This window comes from Stegodyphus dumicola, chromosome 1 (assembly GCF_044657685.1).
Source record: "Stegodyphus dumicola isolate Sdum_Otavi_A_Nest chromosome 1, ASM4465768v1".
In the NCBI taxonomy this organism is placed as follows: domain Eukaryota; kingdom Metazoa; phylum Arthropoda; class Arachnida; order Araneae; family Eresidae; genus Stegodyphus; species Stegodyphus dumicola.
This window is the reverse complement of record NC_140768.1, coordinates 281,418,997-281,440,674: the sequence shown is the minus strand read 5'-3', so window position 1 is coordinate 281,440,674 and position 21,678 is coordinate 281,418,997. Positions and strand designations below refer to the sequence as shown.

The window sequence follows — 21,678 nt, the reverse complement described above, 5'->3', positions numbered from 1 at the left end:
AATTTCGAACTGCATTTGAAATTTGTAATATAATACAAAAAGAAAATGTATCTGTCTTTACCAGTGTGTCTACAAATCTTTCACATTTAAATAGCTTTTCAACAGTTGATCACACAATCTCATACTTTCAGTTAGTTCAAGAAATGATTCCAAGAAAGAGGTTTCAAACAAAGACAATTCTGTTCACAAGGATATCTTTCGATAAAGGTACATGAAACTGCACACCTTTCTACAAAAAACGGGCAAAACGATTGCAGGTAGCAAGGCAGTATTTGTCTTTCTAAAGGTCTCTTTCAGGTTAGACTGGTTGCTTGTGTAGAAGAGATTCTAAGGAAAAACCTTAGGAAACCATCTCGTATTTCCATTACGTATGGGGGAACCACAAAAACGCTAGCCTGTTTGACAAGAACTGAACTCTGGTCAAACTACTGGGATTCAGTAATCATAATGATTCGTTCCCTTGTAGGCCAGCACTTCCAATGGCCTTCCAATGGGATTTTGTATTAAGCAAAAACTGATCTGAAAAAAAGAGTTAAAACTGTGTTATTTTAAAACACTTTAACTCCGTAATGGAAGTGGGAATTTTCGAGACAATATAGAAACTGAATTCGTTATGGCACATGATTTCGAATTTTAATATTTCTCCAAGTCTGAAATTAACGCTTCTGTCTTAGCGTTTACCTGGAGCAGAAGATGTTTTAGAAGTCTTCGTTAGATGCTTTGTAGAGATATTAGGATTTTTTTATGCTGATAGATATGAAAAATGAGCACTGCCCTCGCCGGGAATCGAACCATGGACTTCTCGAATATTCGCCGAGCGAATATTCGTGATGTAGTGATGTCACTACATCACGAAGGCTTGCTAAAAAGGCGAGAAAAGTACCTTATAGCCTTAGCATGATTAGTTGTCGTTTAACGTTTTATTTGATCATCCCATGGACAATGCGGTTCTTTCATTTAAGTCAGAAGAGGATAAAATACTTGCATCAAGTTGCTATAAAAGCAGGTGAAAATTTTACGTTATTTTTAGTGAAAGTTATGGAGAAGAACATTTCAATTTTAATTGCTAATTTTTGAAAATATATTCGGTATATTTTGCTTTATGAGCTCAATGAAATAATTCTTAATAGATCTATTAATGCAGTATTTGAAGATCAGACAATAAGCGGAAACAAGTGTCAGTGGTGATTCTAGAAATTCCGAGCCGGAAATTACAGCTAAGAAGATGAGCTTCTTCCTGGAAGGAGCTCGTCGAGAAACGTCACGCAAACTCTAGGGGAACAAAACCCCAAAACTACTGCACAGGATGAAGGAGAGTTAATTTTAGATTAAAAAAGAATTTTGTTTGTTTTAATTTTGAAAAGAAAAGAAGTATTTGAAACCGCATTATTTATGGAATAATCCAACAGTGCAAAGTTTCTAAAACGTTCAATGAATGAATGACATTTTGGAGGAATTTGATCACATGAGTATGAACTTGAGAATAATCACTTGATTGTACCAAACAATGATCTCCACCCCCCCCCGATTAGTTCAGGAGGGAAAATATTTTCTTGTTAACGTTATTTTTTCTGCGGGGTACTTATAAAAATTATCACAGAAGACCTTGTTTAAGAATTTTCCAGGGCATCTAGAAAGTTCTTAAATGGGAATATCTTTCTTCAAAATAATAGTTATTCACAAAACTTTTATTCGAAACATATTACTTAATTTATAGCTTTATTAATTTTTTTAATTAATTCCATTTATTTTTATTTTTGTATTGAATTTACATAATTGATAGTTAGTTTTATTAGTCCAAAGGGGCTTTGTCCCTGAAGGACTACTGTTTTCGTTTTGCGATTTTGCGTCGAATCACTATAAATGTCCGTTTCACTTTTCAAACTGTTGCCACCAAATGTTAGAGTCTTGCATTATATTTGAAGAAATTAAATAATGAAAAATCTGCATAAATGTAGGTATAATTCTCGCATTGTGATAATACAACGGTATCTAGAGCCATCGAATTTTGAATGACGTAATCCTCTTACGAATATGGGTATGTGGAAGACCAAATTTGAAATTTGGAATTTGTTTTCTTATCGATTTCATATTAGTAAAACTTTAACGAATTTTTGAGTAACAAACTCAACGATTTAAAAGCGAGCAATGACAATACTCGACGGAGGGAAAAAGACCTTTTTATCTCCAGCTCGCGAAACTGTGTATCGGAAATTCTAAAGACATGTTCATTTTAAAATTATTTTGCGACATTGCTATTGAACTGAATTTCATGGTTTAAGTGCAAAGAACGTCATATTTAATAAATAAAGGTAACACGCAAAGTTTTAGAAAACTCCTCTTTGGACGTAATTTAAAATCTTAAACCTTTCAGGTTCTTTTTATTATTTAATTTTTTATTCCAATTAAAATTTAATCCTTTTAATCTGAATTTCAATGAAATTGTCTTAGAACTTAATTCATAAAATTTTATTTAAATATACAAAATAAAAAATAATACGTTTTCTTCAAATTTTTATTAATTAGTTTTACCAAAAAAGCATCTAATAATGACAACGTTCTCTTTTCACTAAACTGCATAATATAGCATCCAAGTTGCCTAAGAATTTCTTGAGGAATATTTTCATGGCTATTTACCGTAATGATAAAATATTTCTAGGTCATTCATTCCTTCTTTTATATGAAATTCCTTTCGTGGTTTTACATCTTCAAGATTCACCTTCAATCAAATTTTCATTATCCTGTTAACATACATCTTCCATAGATAAAATTTCGTATGCCATAACTTTATTGGCCTTATTTACAAAATCATTAAAACCTGAATCTAAACTTTTTCTTCGTGAGTCTTTCTTTCCAAAATATTTTGATGCGAATATAATCGTGGAATACAACTAAAGTAAAAGTCGTATTTCTCGGTTAATATCCACAACGAAATTAAAGCAGTTTGCAACGATGTTTGGCGTTGAAGATTCCCATGATGACTTCGTAAAATGCGCAGTCTGCAATATAATAATTTAAATTTCAATACTGTTCTTTTTAGCCCAATGGGGAAATTTGCCCAGAAGGGCATTAATTTCGTTTTGATATTTCGCATTGGTTCACTATAAATGGCATTTCACATTTCAAATTGCTGCCACCAAATATTAAAGCCCTGCATTATATTTAAAGAAATTAAGTAATGAAGAATCTGCTTGAATGTATAAATGTTTCTCGCACTGTCAATCAGCAACGGTACCTAAAGACATCCAATTATGAATAAAATACTTCTCCGCCCGAATATGGGCATCTGGAAGCCCAAATTTGGAATTTGTTTTTATTATCTATTTCATATTTTGTAAAGCATTTATGAGTTTTTGATTTAGAAACTCAGCTATTTCAAAGCGAGCAATGGTAACACTGAATGGGGAATAAAAAATTATCTCCATCGCCCGAAACTGTGTATTAAAAATTCTAAAGATATGCTCTTGTAAGTATTTTGTGATATTGCTGCTTAATTGAATTTTATGGTTTAAGTACGGAGAACATGCTATTTAATAAATAAAGATAACACACAAAACGTTAAAAACGTTCCTTTGGGCGTAATATAAAATCTGATAGCTTTCAGATTTTATTTACTTTGTTATTATTATTTATTTCATATTTTATAAACCTTTAATGAATTTTCGATTAACACACCCAAGGATTTCAAAGTGAACAATAGCGACACTGTACGGGGGAAAAAATAAATAAATAACATTTTTATCTGCAGCTCGCGAGGCTGTGTATCGAAAATTCTAATCTTATGCTCTTTTTTTTAAATTATTTTGTGATACTGCTGTTGAGTTGAATTTTATGGTTTAAGGGCGAAGAACATGATATTTTATAAATAAAGATAACACACTAAACGTTAAAAAAGACCCCTTTTGGGGGTAATATAAAATCTGAAGGCTTTCAGATTTTTTTTTTTTTTTTCCTTAAAAGCTAATAAACTTATCGTTTGCCGAAATACTGTTGAAAACGTTGATATTTCTTTGCTCCATGGGTTGTAACAGGGAAGAAGAATTCGTCAGTAAGAAAGCTATTGTCACATTTTCGTAATGATCGATACTTTTCGAATATGCTCCTTTCAATTATCCGCAAAGAACATCTTTCTGCACTCTTTTTTCATATTTTATTCAATTCAGTTAAATGTTTTTCATGAAATCCTACTAACACGCGCACATTTTTGTTACTTATACTATTATTCAAGAATAACATTTTAATACTTTTAAAACGACGCGGCTTTTTATATAAGATATATATTCTTCATTCTTCTTATATTTCCCCTTATCAAAAGGGCATTTTTTTCTGTGTCATTTGTATTGCTTCCTAATAAAATTGTTAAGTATTCTTTGCCGTATTTTTTTTTTTTTTTTTTTTTTTTTTCCCATGGCGTTTTCGCTTTTATAGATTTGTACGTCTTATCTTGGGAGGATACTGAAAACTAGTCCACATTCATTCATATTAAAAGGGTCTTTCGCTTGATTCCCATAAAAAGAAAATAAATAAATTCAGTAAAATGCAAGTTTTCCATTTATTGGTTTCGTTAGAATTTATACTTTTACATTCACACAGACTAAGCTACACGGCTTTTGAGCTTATTTAGCCATCCATTAGAAATTAGATGAAGTATATTCCAATATACTTCTTTGAAATTTTAGCAGCTTTTTCACTCAAAATGCTTCCATTTATCCAAATGCTTGCTGCTCTTGTTTCATTTTTCTATTTTTTTCTTTCTTTCTTCTTTCTCTCCTCCATTTCTTTGATTATGACGACGCTGCACTATAAGTAGCATCTTGTTTAGTAATAATTCAAGTTATGGTACTGAATTCTACACTTACCTTACATACAATTTACATGGCAGGTAAATGGGGATTTCCATCCACTCCTTTTAAAATTTCGCAATTTTGTAAGGTAATCAAATCTTTTCTTTTAACATATTTTAGCGGAGATTTTAAAATAAATTCTGGTGAGCAAAACGTAAGGCTTCGCGAATAGGAAAAAGTGCTTAATGAAGAAGATATTCCTTCTTTTTTAGAGAATTGTTTTCGAATTTTTCCGAAAAGAACAACAGCATTCTAAAAGAGATTGAAAAATTGAATTAGCGGTCTTTCACCCCCCCCCCGTTCTAAGCAGTGCTCTTGTCATGCTACAATCCGAAAAAAAAAAAAAAAAAAAAGAAAGGTAATGAAGTAGCATTTCTCATCCCTTTAAATACCTACCCCCAAGGGGCCATGCTAACCATTACGATAACAGCAGTTGGAATGCGGTCATTCGAAGAGCATTGGCGATAATAGAAAAAAGCCATCAGTAATCTAAAAACTAGATTGATGATTTGCATTCCTAGTATTAAGTGAAAAAATAAGTAAATTCGAAAAGAATTTCTTAAAAAAAAAAAAAAGGAAAGGAAAAAAAAATCTATTTCCGGAAGAAAAGAAAAGAGTTTTCCTAAAGATTAGTACTAATGTCTTAAGCAGGAAAATGAACGCTTTATACAAGAAAATTTAGTATTATCGAAATAAGAAAATATCTGAGATGAAGTAAACTTCTTATGCTAGGGAACTTCTCAAATAGGAATTTATTTAAAGAGCTTTAGTGTACATATAGTTTTACTATAACGTGCCACACGGCCAAAACTGCTGCAGAGCGACTCTTCTTTTCCTTCAGTTTTTATACCGGAACCACAATCTACGACTAACCAAGGAGTCATTTAAAAGATATTTAGCAGTAAACCCAGATTAGAATCATCAAAAATCCACATGAGATTTAAAAAGCATCCATCTATAGATTTACAGTTTTATTGTTCCCCAAGATTAATTTCCTTTTCAAACGCTTTAGAATTATATAAAAATTTTTACGTTATTTCTAGAAAATACTTTAAGAAGTTTATAAAGTATTTCTCCTGCCTTCTTAGCATGCCTTCGCAGTGTAGTGGTCTGCACGCTGGGCGCGTATTCCAGAGGTCCGTGGTTCGATTCCCGGCGAGGGCGTTCTTCATTTTTCATCACTCCTGCTTTTAAAAAATACAAAATGTCTCTAAAACAAAAGTTTACTGAAGTCATTTTAAGATAATTCTAATATGTTCAGTTTTCACTCGTTGTACTTGTCGTTCCGTCACAATAATTCATCCAGGTCTAAGCTATGTATATTTCAGTTACGAAAAGCTTCACAAGATTACTTGAAAAAATTCTCTGATCTCTAGCGAGATTTATTTTGTTGAAGAAAGTACTCATCTCTGTTGGGAAGTTATTGCATTGCTCTCACGTGACTTGGAGATCATGTAGTAAATGTAAATAGAAGTTTAAATTTAAAAGGCAAAATAATTCCAAACGTCTCCTGTCCTTTGTGCAGTCGAAATTGTGAAATGTAAAAAAGTTGTACACCACTTATGTATGCAGCAATGCACAAATAATTCCTTCAAGCTTGCGTTGTATCCGTTATTTTAAGTTTGACCACAAACTATGATTCTTATAAATTTTTATTACTGTTATTTAGTTGTTTATTCTTTGTTTATTCTACTATTTATTTGTATATTCTAGTTGTTTATTCTACTATTTAGTTGTATACTCTAGTTGTTTATTCTTTGTTTCTTCTACTATTTATTTGTATATTCTAGTTGTTTAATCTACTATTTAGTTGTATACTTTAGTTGTTTATTCTTTGTTTATCCTATTTATTTGTATATTCTTCTAGTTGTTTATTCTACTATTTAGTCGCATATTCTTTGTTTATTCTACTATTTAGTTGTATATTATAGTTGTTTATTCTTTGTTTATTCTACTATTTATTTGTATGTTCTAGTTGTTTATTCTACTATTTAGTTGTATACTCTAGTTGTTTATTCTTTGTTTATTCTACTATTTATTTGTATAGTCTAGTTGTTTCTTCTACTATTTCTTTGTATATTCTACTTGTTTCTTCTACTATTTATTTGTATATTCTAGTTGTTTATTCTACTATTTAGTTGTATATTCTTTGTTTAGTTGTATATTCTAGTTCTTTATTATTTGTTTAATCTAAGTTCTTCATTCTTGCGCAAAGAATAAGTTGCCCAGATTCTTGGATAGCTGCTCACCAGCGGCCGAGCGGTAAAGTCGCTGAACACTTATAGTTCGGTCCGAGGTTCGAATCCCGCGAACGGGCTGGCTGCATGGGTGTTTTCGTGGTTTTCCCCATGTGTAACGTGTATACAAGCCAGTTTTCCTTAGTAAGTCCTCCATTAAGGCATCCATTCCCTTAGGCAGATAGCCCTAGTGTGCTTTGCCATAATTAAATACACCATCTTAGATAGCTGAGATATCTAAGAATTTGGGCAACACTCCCTATGTTCTAAAACCTGCTATTTATGAGAAGCAGAGAATTTTAAGTTAAGAACAGCAAATCTAATCATAAGTATTATACTATATATAGAGAGAGAGAAAAGAAAGATTTTAAAAAGTTTATTCTGAAAAACATGTATTTTCCTAACTATGTTTCCTGGGATTTTTTTAGTTTCACGTATAGATCTCAGAAAGTTGTTGAGTGTTTCAGTCTCAATCTTACTTCCGGAAAAATCAATATACTCATTCAGATAAAATAATTGGATTTGTTCCTCCAAAATTGGATAAGACTTGCAAATTCATCATCTGATGGATTAATTGCAGTTACTAGGATTTCAGTAATAGTATAGGATTAATTGTAAGGAAGTAAGAACGGTAGAAAAGCTTTTGCAAGCTGCCAGAAAAAAAAAGAGATTTCTGTACAAATTGATCTCCTGACTAAAGCATATTTCTTCTTAGTTGCACTTTATGTGTAATTCAAAAGCTCGTTTGTCTTTTGTCCCTTTTGTGGACACGAAATCGCTTTTCGCATGGTTTCGTTTCTCCATTAATGTAGTTACGAACCCCAACCAGAACATATCTGTTTTTCTCAAGCTCTTCAATGGATCTTCTAAGTGCAGATGATAATGAAGACTGTCCTTTAGCACTGTTGCTGAAATATCATGTTGTCATTTAAGATAACAAGACTTCGTCCACCATTCCTAAGAAAAACAAGATAGGACATTTTCTGAGTACCTACTTATTTTCTGCAACAAAGAAATTCTTTATGAAATGTATGGTTAAGAGTAATGATTTTAGATTTAAGTATCAAGCAAATATTTAACTTCAGTGACGAAACTAGAATTGTTTTTATTTCAAACAATCTTGGAGAAACTATAATGAAGAGACCACCACATCCGGGCTTGTATAGATTAATGGACTGGGTTACATTTGCATTTGTTCACAATCTGCCATTGGAAGAACAAAAAAATCTTGGAGCAACTGAAAAAAAGGCGCGAGTTAATTTTCATTTTGGGGAACTACCTTTGGGGGGGGATAAATGCTCAGAATACGCTGCATAAACAAAGTTGCGAAAACGGAGTTTAATGACGTCATAAATGACGAAACTCTAGACGCCATAATGTATTATCGCATTTGACACTACTTATAATTTAGTATTTTCTACTGAAAATAAGAATAATCAATTTTTATTATTGTAAATTAACATTAAATTCTTTATTTTAAATTTACATTTCTAACAACTGAGCTTTGGTTTCACTGAAAATAAGTGTAATAAAGCGTTTATTTTAAATTAACGTCATAAAATAATTTCACTCTATAATTTATTAAAACAGTAAACAACGTCTCAGTTTACCATACTTATGTTTCAGAATGCTTCAATATTTTCAAAGATTCGTAAGCTTTACCAATAATATAAATAAGATTTAAACAAATAAGATTAAAACAAAGATACAATTGAGATTAATTTTTTCTTTTAAATTTAAATTTACGCCGTAGAACCCTTTATTTCCCCAGTTTTTACAAATGGTTTTACTGGTACGCAACATCACAATGCCTTACATACCATTAAACAGACAATATTCATTATATTAAAGGAAACTAAGGTACAAAAATAATAACCCAAAATTTTTTTCAAGTAGAAAATATAATATCTAGTGCAACTGAAATAGCAAACACTATGTAGGAAAATAATAATGCAAAAGTTACTCATCGAGTGGAAATTTGTGATTTTCACTGCTCGACTTTTGATTTAAAGATTTTCATAGATTGACGTCTTGAAGATCGTCAAATTATCGATATTTTTCTCAAGTCGGAAAACATAATCCACATACCAAAAGAAAATAATGAAAAATCCAATTTAAAATCTAAAAATGAGGATTAGAAATGCAATTTACAATAAATACAAATTAAAAATATAGAAACAATATATTAAAAATTGCGCATAAAATACTGCACATTACTGTTGGGCTTCCCATGTACACTGCGATCTGTTTCCGATTAAAAATGTTAGGTAATTGCACAAACTCAGCATCGTGCACAGCCTCGGCATTGAGCAACAGCCATAATCACAATTTCCCTAGAACAACTGCAACTTCAGCATACACTTTAGTGTAATGGAAAATGAAAGACAGTTCCTGTTTTTAACATTTTAAAAATAAGCCGCCTTAAAAATAACAGATAGCAATCAGAACAAATGACAGTGGGAGAAATATCCTGGAAGCGCGAATTTGGAATTTTTTTTTATTATCTATTTCATATTATGTAAAAGTAGCGAATTTTTGATTAACAAACTCAACGATTTCAAAGCGAGGAATGGCAACACTGAACGGAGAAGGGGGACATTTTTACCTCCATCGCGCGAGACTGTGTATCAGAGATTATAAAGATACAATCTTTTTAAATATTTTGTGATATTGCTGTTGAATTGAATTTTTTGGTATAAAAGTGAAGAACATATTTAATAAATAAAGGTAACATACAAATTTTTTTAAAAAGGCTACTTAGGACGTAATATAAAATCTGACAGTTTCAGATTTTATTTTATTTTGTATTTCTATTAAAAACTTGGTTTTAATGGATATGCCTAAGGAATAACTAACTAAAAGCTGTAAATCACTATTATGTCATTACCTAGGAGACCAATTATTCGAAATTTCTATGTTATATAAACAGATTTATAGGATGATTTTAAATTTGACTTATACACGGGTTTTCAATTTTTGCTGAGTTTCTGTAGGATTATCTTAACACTCGGCTACGCACGGATGGGCTTATATTTGCATGTACAATATATAGATTTCTGTAGTTTACATTTTAAAGTTATTCATATTTTCTTGTAATTTTCAGTATGTGCAATATTGAGTGAAATAAATTTTACTGTATTGTATTCTATACAATACCGTTATTTTGAACAAATTTGATTTTAGCTGTCTAACTCCTGAAGATATATTATAAAATTTATATAAAAAAAGAGCATTCGTATGTTTAAATAAACCTCAGATACGATAATGAAAGCAAGCAAATAAGTAAAAACAAAACGTGTTTCCAGGAAATGCTACAAACATATGCTTTCAGTACAGCTCTAAAAACGTTTTTCACCTCTGTTCACTTTATATATACAGGGATAATATCTTCAAACTTTTTGTAAAAATTTCTTTCGGAGGAAAAGTAAACAGAAACTTCGAAGGGAAATTTTTTCGGAAACGACTTTTAATTGGAATTCTTTTTCTTCTTTTTGAGACTTTTCCCTCCTCCCCGTCGAAAGAACACTGAGAAGAAAATAAAGTGCTGAAATGTACACTTGGGGCTACATTTTTACAGAAAATAATTTTCTAAAAAAAAATTCTTTCTTGCAAATAGTTCTTCGAGTGTCAGCTAAGTTTCAATGATGAAGGGGCTAAAAAGCTTTTTTAACTTACTTTGTTTTTTTTTTCTCGGCAGATGTTAAGTTGATGTAAATCCACCGGATTTTGCCTATTTTCTTCATATATGTATGGTAAAATGGGTGCATGAATATATGTAAAACTCTATTTAATATTTCTTTAATTTCAAGCATTTTTAAACTAAAAAATAGTAATAATAAACAAAGAAGATTATACGAAAACGTGTTTTAAATATACGCAACTTATTAATCGAGATGAAATTTTTCTGGTATTTTGTAATCTTTAATCTTTTATGAATGAAAAAAAGCATACAGATCTGCATAGGCGTGTCCTTCCTAAGTGCATCTTAATGTTGATTAATGACTTATTAATGTCCTTTCAATAAAACATAAAAAAGTTAATGAAACATCGTTGTTTTTCCTTATTGTTAATGCATACATTTTTGTTTTTCTTCCATTTTCAGAAACTATCATTTTACTAAATGTCCCGAAATAAAATTGCGTATACACTGTGGGTAATTATCTATGCTTCACTTCTCAGAATGCTCGATGCTTATGGATAATTAATAATTTGCTTGTGGAACTTCTGGAAATAATTACTGTACAATCTAATCTAAAATTCATAAGTGATGAGTTTAAGAATAGCAGTTAGTTAGAAGCGCACAAATTTAAGAGCCTTGTATCCTTTAATATTAATCCTCGACGTATATTTCAAAATACAAAGTCCCTCCTTCTTCTATGAACTACGGAATTTTATGAAAATGGTTTTGACACTGTTGGTATTTGGGATTTTTTGGGCAAAAATCTACCTTTTTATAAAGCCTGTAAAAAGAGAATGTTTCAATAGTAAAATTTTCGCTGCGCTTTAATTAAAAAATCAAATGTGTACACCACATGACTTCCTTGTACGGAATATTAAATTATACGCATTTTTCTTGCATTTCATTTAAACTTATTGGATTGAATTAAATCTACTTCGCCGACAGCGCATAAACCACAATAGAATAAATACATTCTTTAAAATTCACTCTAGTATTTGTTTATCATAGCGACACTCTGGCTCTAGATTCACTTAACAGTATTATATTTCGTTCATATCATAACTCATAATGCATAAAATTTATATGATTGAAAGAATAGAATTATCTAATCGTTGTCACATGTTCTATTCAAATACTATAATAAAGCTAGAAGGATGTATAAAAGAAATTAAGCAAACAAAAAAAAAAAAAGAAAGAAAGAAAGAAAGAAACAGTTTTTCACAGACGATTGAGTATTTCTCATTCAATTAATTCAGTTCTCACTTCGCGAGAAAGCAAAAATACATAAAAACTCAAAATATCTATATTAAAAATTACGAAGTAAATCTTAAACACTTATTTCCTCGAAAAAATTCCAGAAAGGATTGAGCATGATTTAATTGGCAATAATAAATGAAGGCGTTATCTTTGTTGTTGCGAAGCTAAGTTTCTCTAGATTGGCAACAAATCCACTAGTCTGCTGTTTCAAATGTAAACAATCAACGGCCACCATTGAAAAAAGGCTTAGCGGCACTTAAACAACATTAAAATTGTTGATAGTTCTAAAAATATTGCATACAGATTTACTAAAGGCATAAAAACCTTAACCGGAAGATAAGAACAACATAATTCAATCATTTTTAAAGCAAAAAAATGTACAATTTACAAACATATAAGAGTAAAGAAACTGAGATCACTGAGCCGGGTAACAGAGTGGATATATATATAAATATATTTATATACGTTTGGTGCGGTCGATTGCAACCAAAATACGAGGTGCACATCTACATGTTATAGCAGTCCTATATACAAAATTTCAACGTTCTGAGGCTACTCGTTTTTGAGTTATGCGAGATACGTTCGTACGTACATACGTTCGTACAGACGCCACGAAAAATTATCTTCAGAATTCATTTTAAAACAGTTTTATAATTTTTTTGGATTAAACCAGTCTTTTATTCTGTCCTTACGTACAGATATCACGCAAAAACATCGTTAAATTGCATTCGATAGCGGTCAAAATGGATATTTTCGTTGAAATATGCTGCCTGAAACTTTTCGCGATTACAATACTTCCTTCGTACAAGGAAGTAAAAAATCAAACTATTTTGTATCTCATGCGTAATATATGGCATTAGAAACATGTTTTATTAATTAAAATAATTCTGGGAATGTCATTAAAATTATCATCTGGACATATTTTACATAGCATATATTTAAAATTATATGATTAGATTATTAAAAAAATAAAAAAGATTTAAATTACTAAGATGTTTGTTATACTGTTTTTAGCATTTTAAGTTATTTAAGCGGCTGTATACCGGTTAAATTTAAAAAAAATATATTATGAATCTTAAGTTTTGCTGAATCGCAACACACTGAGACCTAGCTATGCGTAAGCTGGCGTGCATAATATATATTAAAATGGTTTTCAGGCTCATATCTATGTATTACCAGTGGATAAAATGTTTAAAATCATCATAAGAGGTTTTCCTGTCACTAACAAACCCAAAAGAAATTATTCAGAATTTCATTGCTTCTAGATTTGAATCTAGACATATGTCACAGTTAATGAATCGTGCAGAAAATCGATATTTGCATCCGTTTTAAAATATCTCTTACGAACGGAAAAGAAAAAAGAAATCTTTTAGTAAAGTTAAGTCAAGTTACCAATCTCAGCTAGAGCTGAGATTGGTAACTTGAAAATCGAAACTGAAGCCAAAAACGGCTTTGACCAGAGAGTGTCTTCGATGTTAAAAATTCCATCATAGCTGGTTCTACTTCACGCAATGAAGTGTTTGTAAAGTTAGAAGAAGGTCATTTTTAGAATCAGCTATCTAAACAAAAACCAGCAAAATCTGCACACTGCGATGGACCTCACCAAGCATATTACACAGGATATTCTCATCAGAATAACTCAGCTTTAACAACCATCACATCAAACTAGTTTATTCTCAGTGCACCACCAACCACCAATCTTTGAACTCCAAAGAATACACAAATTCCAATAAACGGCCATTATTAAAACCAACAGTTCCCACTTCTATTCGAAGCGTCAAATTCTGTGCAGATCAGTTCCACCTCCACCACTGCTAATACAAGTAACGTCTTCTGCTTGTCATCAAATCTGTTCGAGTTTGTTTCTCAACGAAAGATATGTAATATTATTAAGACATCTCTCGTTGAATGAAAAACTAAACGGGGTAATTTTGATAAAATAAACATCACTGCAGATCTCCTAGAAACGTTATCTGGCCACAAGAACCTAAGTATATCTACCACTTCTTGGAATGCAAGGTGGCTTTTTACACAAGAAAGAACTTACTGAACTCACTAAATATGAAAATCCAGATATTGCCTTGTAGAGACATTTGGCTAATTGGGAGCAGCAGAGATGAAAACTGAGCAACGTCTTCTCAGAGAATCGAACCACGGATCTCTGGAATAGGCGCATAGGCGCCCAGTATGCAGACCAACCACACTACGAAGGCATGCTAAGAAGAAAGGAGAAATACCTTATATACTCCCCCTTTTAAAGGGCGACTGGAATATTTAGGGGACCCAATCGACAAATTCTGGGCGTGGAGAATCATCATCCACCACCCTTTTAGTTCGAGCGCCACTGTAGAAACTTTAGGTTAATTGGAAGCAGAAGAGATGAAAAATGAGCAACGCCTTCGATGTAAATCGAACCGCGGACCTCTGGAATATGCGCCCAGCGTGCAGACCACCACACTACGAAGGCATGCTAAGAAGGCGAGAGAAATATCTTATAACCTTCGTTCAAAAAACTCATCTGAAATCTTTGTCTCGTATACTATACTCCAGTTACAGGACGGATGCACAGATACATTAGCAGAGGCTCTGCCACTATCATCTATACACTTAGAAACATTCCTGTATATTAGAATAATCGCATTACACATTCATTTGAAAGCATAGTTATCACTCTCCAAATAGACGACAGGAACATTACCCTAATTAATATTTATATGTCACCCAGCAGTATTACCGAATACACCTAACACATTGATGTTTTGAAAATAAATTCATGCATTATCACTAGCAGCGAATTTAGCACCAAATATCCTAGCTTGAAATGCGGGTCGTTCAGATCGGAGAAGCAGAGAACAATCTCAGCCAGTGGCTTCCAACTTAAATTCCCCGCGGACCACATACACGATTTAAAAATAACTGACCGGCCAGAATTTTTTAATAAAATTTAAAAATATTATTAAAAAATACTAAAATATTTTTAAATAAATTTTGAATTTCGCCTAGGAGAAAAATTACTAGAAATTATCTTCATCAAGAATTGTATTTGCTCATCGATCAATCTATTATTATTATTATTACTATTATTATTATTATTATTATTATTATTATTATTAATTTTCAACTGGAAAGAAATGCTGTTCACATGTGAATGTATTCCCGAACAATAACATTATTCTTAATCCGTTTCCCCATTCCTTTCTACGACGAATCTGAAAAAGCCCAAACATCCCCAACTAGAAATAATTTAGATATATTACCCGGTTCACCATCAGAGGAAATCCCAAAATTAACAACATTCTAGAACTTAATATTGAAACTGAAGTTCTAATGAAAGCTATTAATGATGCTGCCAGTATTTCCTCTATACAAACCCGTACTCATAAATTCCTCTGAATTTAAACTGTATCCTCCATCTACCATCCTGTATCTGACAAAATATAAAAATGCGTAACAGAACAATATACATGTGATCCAGCTATCAAGAGATAACACAATGCCTTAAAGGATGATATCAAACGTGATATGCATGAATTTAAACAATAGAAATGGTCTAGTATTTAAACAGTCTCCTAGCAGAAGCTAATTTCCTATATGACTTTTCACGTAAATTACGCAAAAAACGTGCAAGAATTCCCCGCCCTGCTTCATGGCATCACCGGCGGACCACCAGCGGCCATTCGGTCCTGGCTTCGAATCTCGTTTTCGTTCGTTGAAGGGTCATTTTTGTTCTTTTCCCGATGTGAAACGTGTATGTGAGCCAGTTTCCCTTAGAAAGTTCTCCACGAAGGCAACCCTTCCCTTAGGCAGATAGCGCTTGAATGCTATGTCATAATCAAAATAAATATATACTATAGCATAACCGGTTTTACTTACAGGATGACGCAAAGCTAATGCACTTGCAGACATCTTAGAAACATTTTTCAACCTAATCTTAACTCCGCATATAATATTATTAGACATTTTAAAGATAATGTTACGACATACGTTAAGAAAACATCAGAGTGCAAAGCTGCAAATCTGCTTCTCTAGTACAGGAACAGACTTCTGTTCAAAAGAATCTAAATAGTTAATTTACATCTGAACCTTTTGATATTTAAATAATGTCGTTGGAAAGGAAACAGTATATTTCGCATCTTAATCTCCATTCATAAGCGCTTAGAATTTTTTACACCAATGCGCCCTTAAATTTTCATGAACGAAGAGTTTCTTTTGCCCTTCATATCTATATTTCCTAAGATCCGGCAAAAACGTTTTCAAGGTCGTCCTGAGTTGCAGATTTTCTTTTCAAAACTCAGTAGCTTGGTGACGGTCGGTGTTCACACCAGAAAAACGATCGGAAGGAAAGGCCGAAATGAAAGCCCGTATTCTGGATGTAGTTACGAGCCTTATCACGATCAGGTCACCCACCTGATCGTGACCTGATTGTATTGACTGGTGTGTTATTGTATAGATTGGGTTGCGTTATCATGCAGAACTGCGTAACTGAGCTCTAACATATCTATGTATTAATTTAGAAGTCAAACAACAAAAAATCAGGGTTATATTTTGAAATTTTCACAGGACTAGTTTCGATGGTTTTACCCAACCATCATCCTCAGCTGCAAAAGCGCAAATCAACGAGATAAGATATAATGATTAGATAAGAAAGCCTGGACAGAAGATAAGTCACTGGCGCCATCTGTTGATGAAACCAGAACTAAAACATAATTTCTTTAAAGGCTGAAGGCAAAGATGGATTGGGTATTTACAGGATTCCTCACCAGTGTGGCTTAATTTACATTGGCCAAATTAAGAAAGCTTTAAAATTTCGTGTTCAGGAACATGAGGCATATGTTAGAAAAAAGGAAACACAGAAGTCTTCTGTTGCCCAAAATTGTTGGTCCGAAAATCACACAATTTTTCTGCTGCCAAAATTATTCAAAAAACATCTTCCATTGGTGAACTGGATTTTCTAGAGTCATTTCACATTCAAAAAAATTCTTCCTGTTCTAGTTAACGACCTTAATTCCAATCCATCTTTCATATTTCATAATTTTATACACACATGGAAGGTTAAATTTTAAACAAAATTTGTGCGTTTACAACGTTACTTTCTAGACCTAACTAAGAAATAAAAATCATAATAATTATTATTTACTTTAAATATTGTGTAAAGGGTATGCAGTTCGTTACGAAGAAATTATCCCCAATGAAAGGAACAGATATTCCTAGATAAAAGACTGAAATTTTCTATTTGCTGAAATAAATTTATGCGTTTTTACTTCCTTGCACTAAGTCAAGTAAAAGAAGTAAATCGAAATCGCGAATAATTTCGGGTGTCATATTTCAAAAGATATATCCATTTTGACCGTTCCCGAATTCATTTGGACGATGATTTTCCATGACGTCTGTAAGTTTGGACAGAATAAAGGACACTCTTTCCCCAAACTTGTTGTAAAAGAGGTTCATATGAGATTTTTTTCGTTATGTCTGTATTTACGTAAGTACGTATTTTAAAACAAATTATCCCAATTATTATTTTCGCGCAATATGCTGCTGAAAAATTAATCAATTATAGACAAAAAGTAAGAAATTTAGACCAAATCTACAAAGACACAAAAGAAATGAAATTCAAAACCAGTAAATTCCTAAATTTTAGGATTTTACTAGTTTTGAATTTCATTTCTTTCGTGTCTTTGTGGATCTGATTCTAAATTTCTGACTTTTTGCCTGTAATTTATATATATATATACAATTGAAGTGACAAAAGTCATGGGATACCTCCTAATATTTTGTCGGTCCTCCTTTTGCCCGGCGAAGTGCAGCAACTCGACGTGGCATGGACTCAACAAGTTGTTGGAAGTCTCCTGCAGGAATATTGAGCCATGCTGCCTCTATAGACGTCCATAATTGTGAAAGTGTTGACGGTGCAGGGTTTTGGGCACAAACTGACCTCTCGATGATGTCCCATAAATGTTCGATGGGATTCATGTTGGGCGATCTAGGTGGCCAGAATCTAGGTCACTGGAATTGTCCAGAATGTTCTTCTAACCAATCGCGAACAATTGTGGCCCGGTGACATGGCGCATTGTCATCCATAAAAATTCCATCGTTGTTTGAGTACGTGAAGTCCATGAATGGCTATAAGTGATCTCCATATAGTTGAAGGTATCCATTTCCAGTCAATGATCGGTTCAGTTGCACCAGAGGACCGAGTCCATGCCATGTAAAAACAGCCCGGACAGTTATGGAACCACCACCAGCTTGAACAGTGCCTTGTTGAAAACTTGGGTCCATGGCTTCGTGAGGTCTGCGCCACACTCGAACCCTACCATCAGATCTTACCAACTGAAACCGTGACTATCTGACCAAGCCACGGTTTTCCATTCGTTTAGGGACCAACCGATATGCTCACGAGCTGTCACGAGCCCACGCACGAGAGTCGCTGCGGGGGATGTCGTGCTGTCAGTAAAGGCACTCGAGTCGGTCTTCTGCTGGCATACCCCAAGGAAGACAAATTTTGCCGCACTGTCCTATCGGACACGTCCCTCGTACGTCCCACATTGATTTCTGCGGTTATTTGACGCAGTGTTGCTTGTCTGTGAACATTGACAACTCTACGCAGACGTCGCTGGTCTCGGTCGAAGTGCAGGTGGTCGGCCAATGCGCTGTACATGGTGGGATGTTATGCCTGAAATTAGATACTCTCGGCACACTCTTGACACTGTGGATCTCGGAAAGTTGAATTCCCTAACGATATCCGAAATGGAATGACCCATGCGTCTAGCTCCAACTACCATTCCGCGTTCAAAGTCTGTTAATTCTCGTCGTGCGGCCATAATCACGTCAAAGCCTCTTCACATGAATAACTTGAACACAAATGAAAGCCCTGCCAAAGCACTTCACATTTATACATTTTCTACGCGATACTACTGCCATCTGTATATTTTCATATTGCTATCCCATGACTTTTGTCACTTCAGTGTATATATGTGTATGTGTGTGTGTGTAATAATAGCAAGGAAAAGACGGAGCAGCGTCGATGCATAATACCTAGATATTATAGATCGCAGATCCATATTGAAGAGGAAGAATTCTGATTGCATAGTATGCTAATATGTTGACTTCGTAATATCTAAAGAACTTGACAGTCGAGGAGGTTTTAATTCCATTTTTATTACCAGTTGACATTATGTGGCCACAATAACTTGGCACTCTAGTCGAGCCTATCCACAGAACATTTATATTTTTGATACTTTTGCGATAGGAATCGAGCCTATCGAAATTGCGTACAAGCACTGCACAGACAGAAACTAAAGTGCGTAGTTATCCTATATGGAAGCACACGAAGAGAAAAGTTTTGGTTTGAGTTAAAAGTTTCACTTCCCAATTATTACGCATCAGCGCTGCGCAGACCATGCAAAATGGAACGATCTAGAAATGACGCAAACCAGGAGAAGTTATTACGATTTTTAGAATAGAGAGGGAGTAATTAAAGTTTTTCCGTTAGTTTAAATTATAATTTTGATTTGCATATTTAATGAAACTGTGGTTCGATGACACGACATGAATGATTTGATCGCGAATGCGCTATAAACTTGCATTAAAATTTCCGATGAAACAGGACTTTTCCCATGATTCACTGTGAACATAGCTTAACAAACTCGTGTAGAATTTTTCATAATTAGAACTGGCCGGAGAATGTAATGACAGAACACTTTTGGAGGCACTGACATACGAACCCTGAAACGTAGATGAGTAGAAATACTAATTGCGTAGATACTTGACGCTTAGAGCGTCCATTCATTTTGAAGAAATTTCTTTTTTTTTTTTTTTTATTTAAATTCCCCTTTTGTGGCCACAATTCACTTTGCACACTAGTAGTGCCTATTAAAGAACATTTACAGTTTTGATATTATTACCATAGAAGGGAATATAGCAGGACACACATGATTGCAGAAAGACGTCTGGCCAAGAAGAAAGCACAAGCAAAAGTGACGCATCAGTTCATAGAAAGAAGGGAGGGAGTCAAAAGTTTCAGTTCTTAGTTTTGATTTACAATTTGGTGATCGGTCAAGAGGTATCTGCATTAAGGGTTATGAAAGATCGCATGATTAATTTGAATGATGCAGTTTAGACTTACAGCGCTATTTTTAAGACAGATAGATGAAGTTCCCAAATGAAATAAAAAATAAAGAGGTTATAGTGAATTAAATTTAGAAGTTTGCTTTCATATTTTTTATCTTACATATATATATATATATATATATGCAAAGAAGAGGAATGTTTAAAAGCTATTGCTAAAAAGTACATTTCACACTGTAATTCCTGTGTAAAATAGTTCCATCATGTAAAAACAACTAACAATACTATAGAAGTCTAAGTTATCGCGTAAAAGCTTAATGTAAAAATTACAAAACGAAGGTCTCTCTTGTTCATGTTATCTTTCTACTTATATATATATATATATACACTCCCGGCTTAAAAGTCTTTACCTGGCCTTTATTTCCGCAATCGTTGGCCATAATGATATACTTCCAGATACAGACGTGTTTGAAATCAAGAAAATATTCATGTTTTCACAAAGTCAAATTTTTTTCAAAAAAATATTAATTTTCGATAAATAACGAAATCTAACTTTTAATGGAATCTCCCGGTTCCTATATTTACATTTGGTAAAGTATTATGCTCGTTGCGAAAAAATAAAATTATAAGAAGTTTGATTCCTGTTCGACAAAAGTTGACCGGTACATTTAATTTCAAAATTTGCAATCATTGATGTCACTTTCAACTTGCCTCGAGGGATCAGTGAATTAATTTGGAGGTGAATTAAATGCAACAAAATGTGTGCATAATTTAATAGGCCGTATAAGGAAGTTATGTAGTGAATCAGAATTTGTATTAAAAATATCATCTTCTATGAGGAAGAAACTAAAATGCTGTAAAAAATTTTCAAAATACGATCTTAGAGCAAAGAAAAAATTAAAATCTGTGTAAAAGGAGTTAACATCCCTGAGTCTACAGTAATGCATTTCAATTACTTTTTAAGCATGGAAACTATGAACATTAAAATATGAAATAAAAGTGCTTTATTTATCTTATTTTATTTAAAAACTTATTTCATTTAGTTTTGCTATTTATTTTTAAGTTGTGTTAAATTTCTCTACTTAAATTTTGAGGCTTTATTAATTTTCTGACATTTTTCAGGGAAGAAAAAGTTAGTTTTATTCATAATAATTGCAATGAAAAAACATTAAAACATGACCAACTTACTTCGTCTTCCAAATTTATCTTCGCAATTGCAATGCCTACAACAGACAGCAATACAACTTCCACCCTTCTCATTTTAAAAGCCTAGTAAAGCATTAAAAAACCAGAATTGCTCTCCGTAATATCATTGACAACGAAACAGGAAACCATCTTTCTACTTATATACACTTTCCACCTGTTCATATCCCCCATTTGCTTTGGTACACTCGCCATATAAATCCATCTAATTGACGGCCATGGCCGTTGACAAAAGAGCAGAAAAGCTAGGATAAGCTACACAGAAATATGACAAGTCGTTAACACGTGTGTTTTTGAAAAAAGTCTCCTTGGAAAGAAGTAACAAAGCTCTACCTGACATGTTGATATGCTTACATAGATATCTTGTTAACTAAAACATCACAATCCTTTTCAT

The 21,678-nt window shown here is 32.9% G+C and overlaps 1 protein-coding gene across 1 annotated transcript in view; it reads right to left on the bottom strand.

Annotated features, from left to right (window-relative positions):
* LOC118192397 (ribitol-5-phosphate transferase FKTN-like) overlaps positions 1-21,374 on the bottom strand; it is a 116,989-nt gene extending 95,615 nt beyond the window's left edge. The window contains exon 1 of the mRNA XM_035363354.2: positions 21,270-21,374. Coding sequence (XP_035219245.2) covers positions 21,270-21,341 — 72 coding nt within the window. The 5' untranslated portion in view covers positions 21,342-21,374. The remainder of the gene's footprint in view (positions 1-21,269) is intronic.
* Between the last annotated feature and the right edge of the window lie 304 nt (positions 21,375-21,678).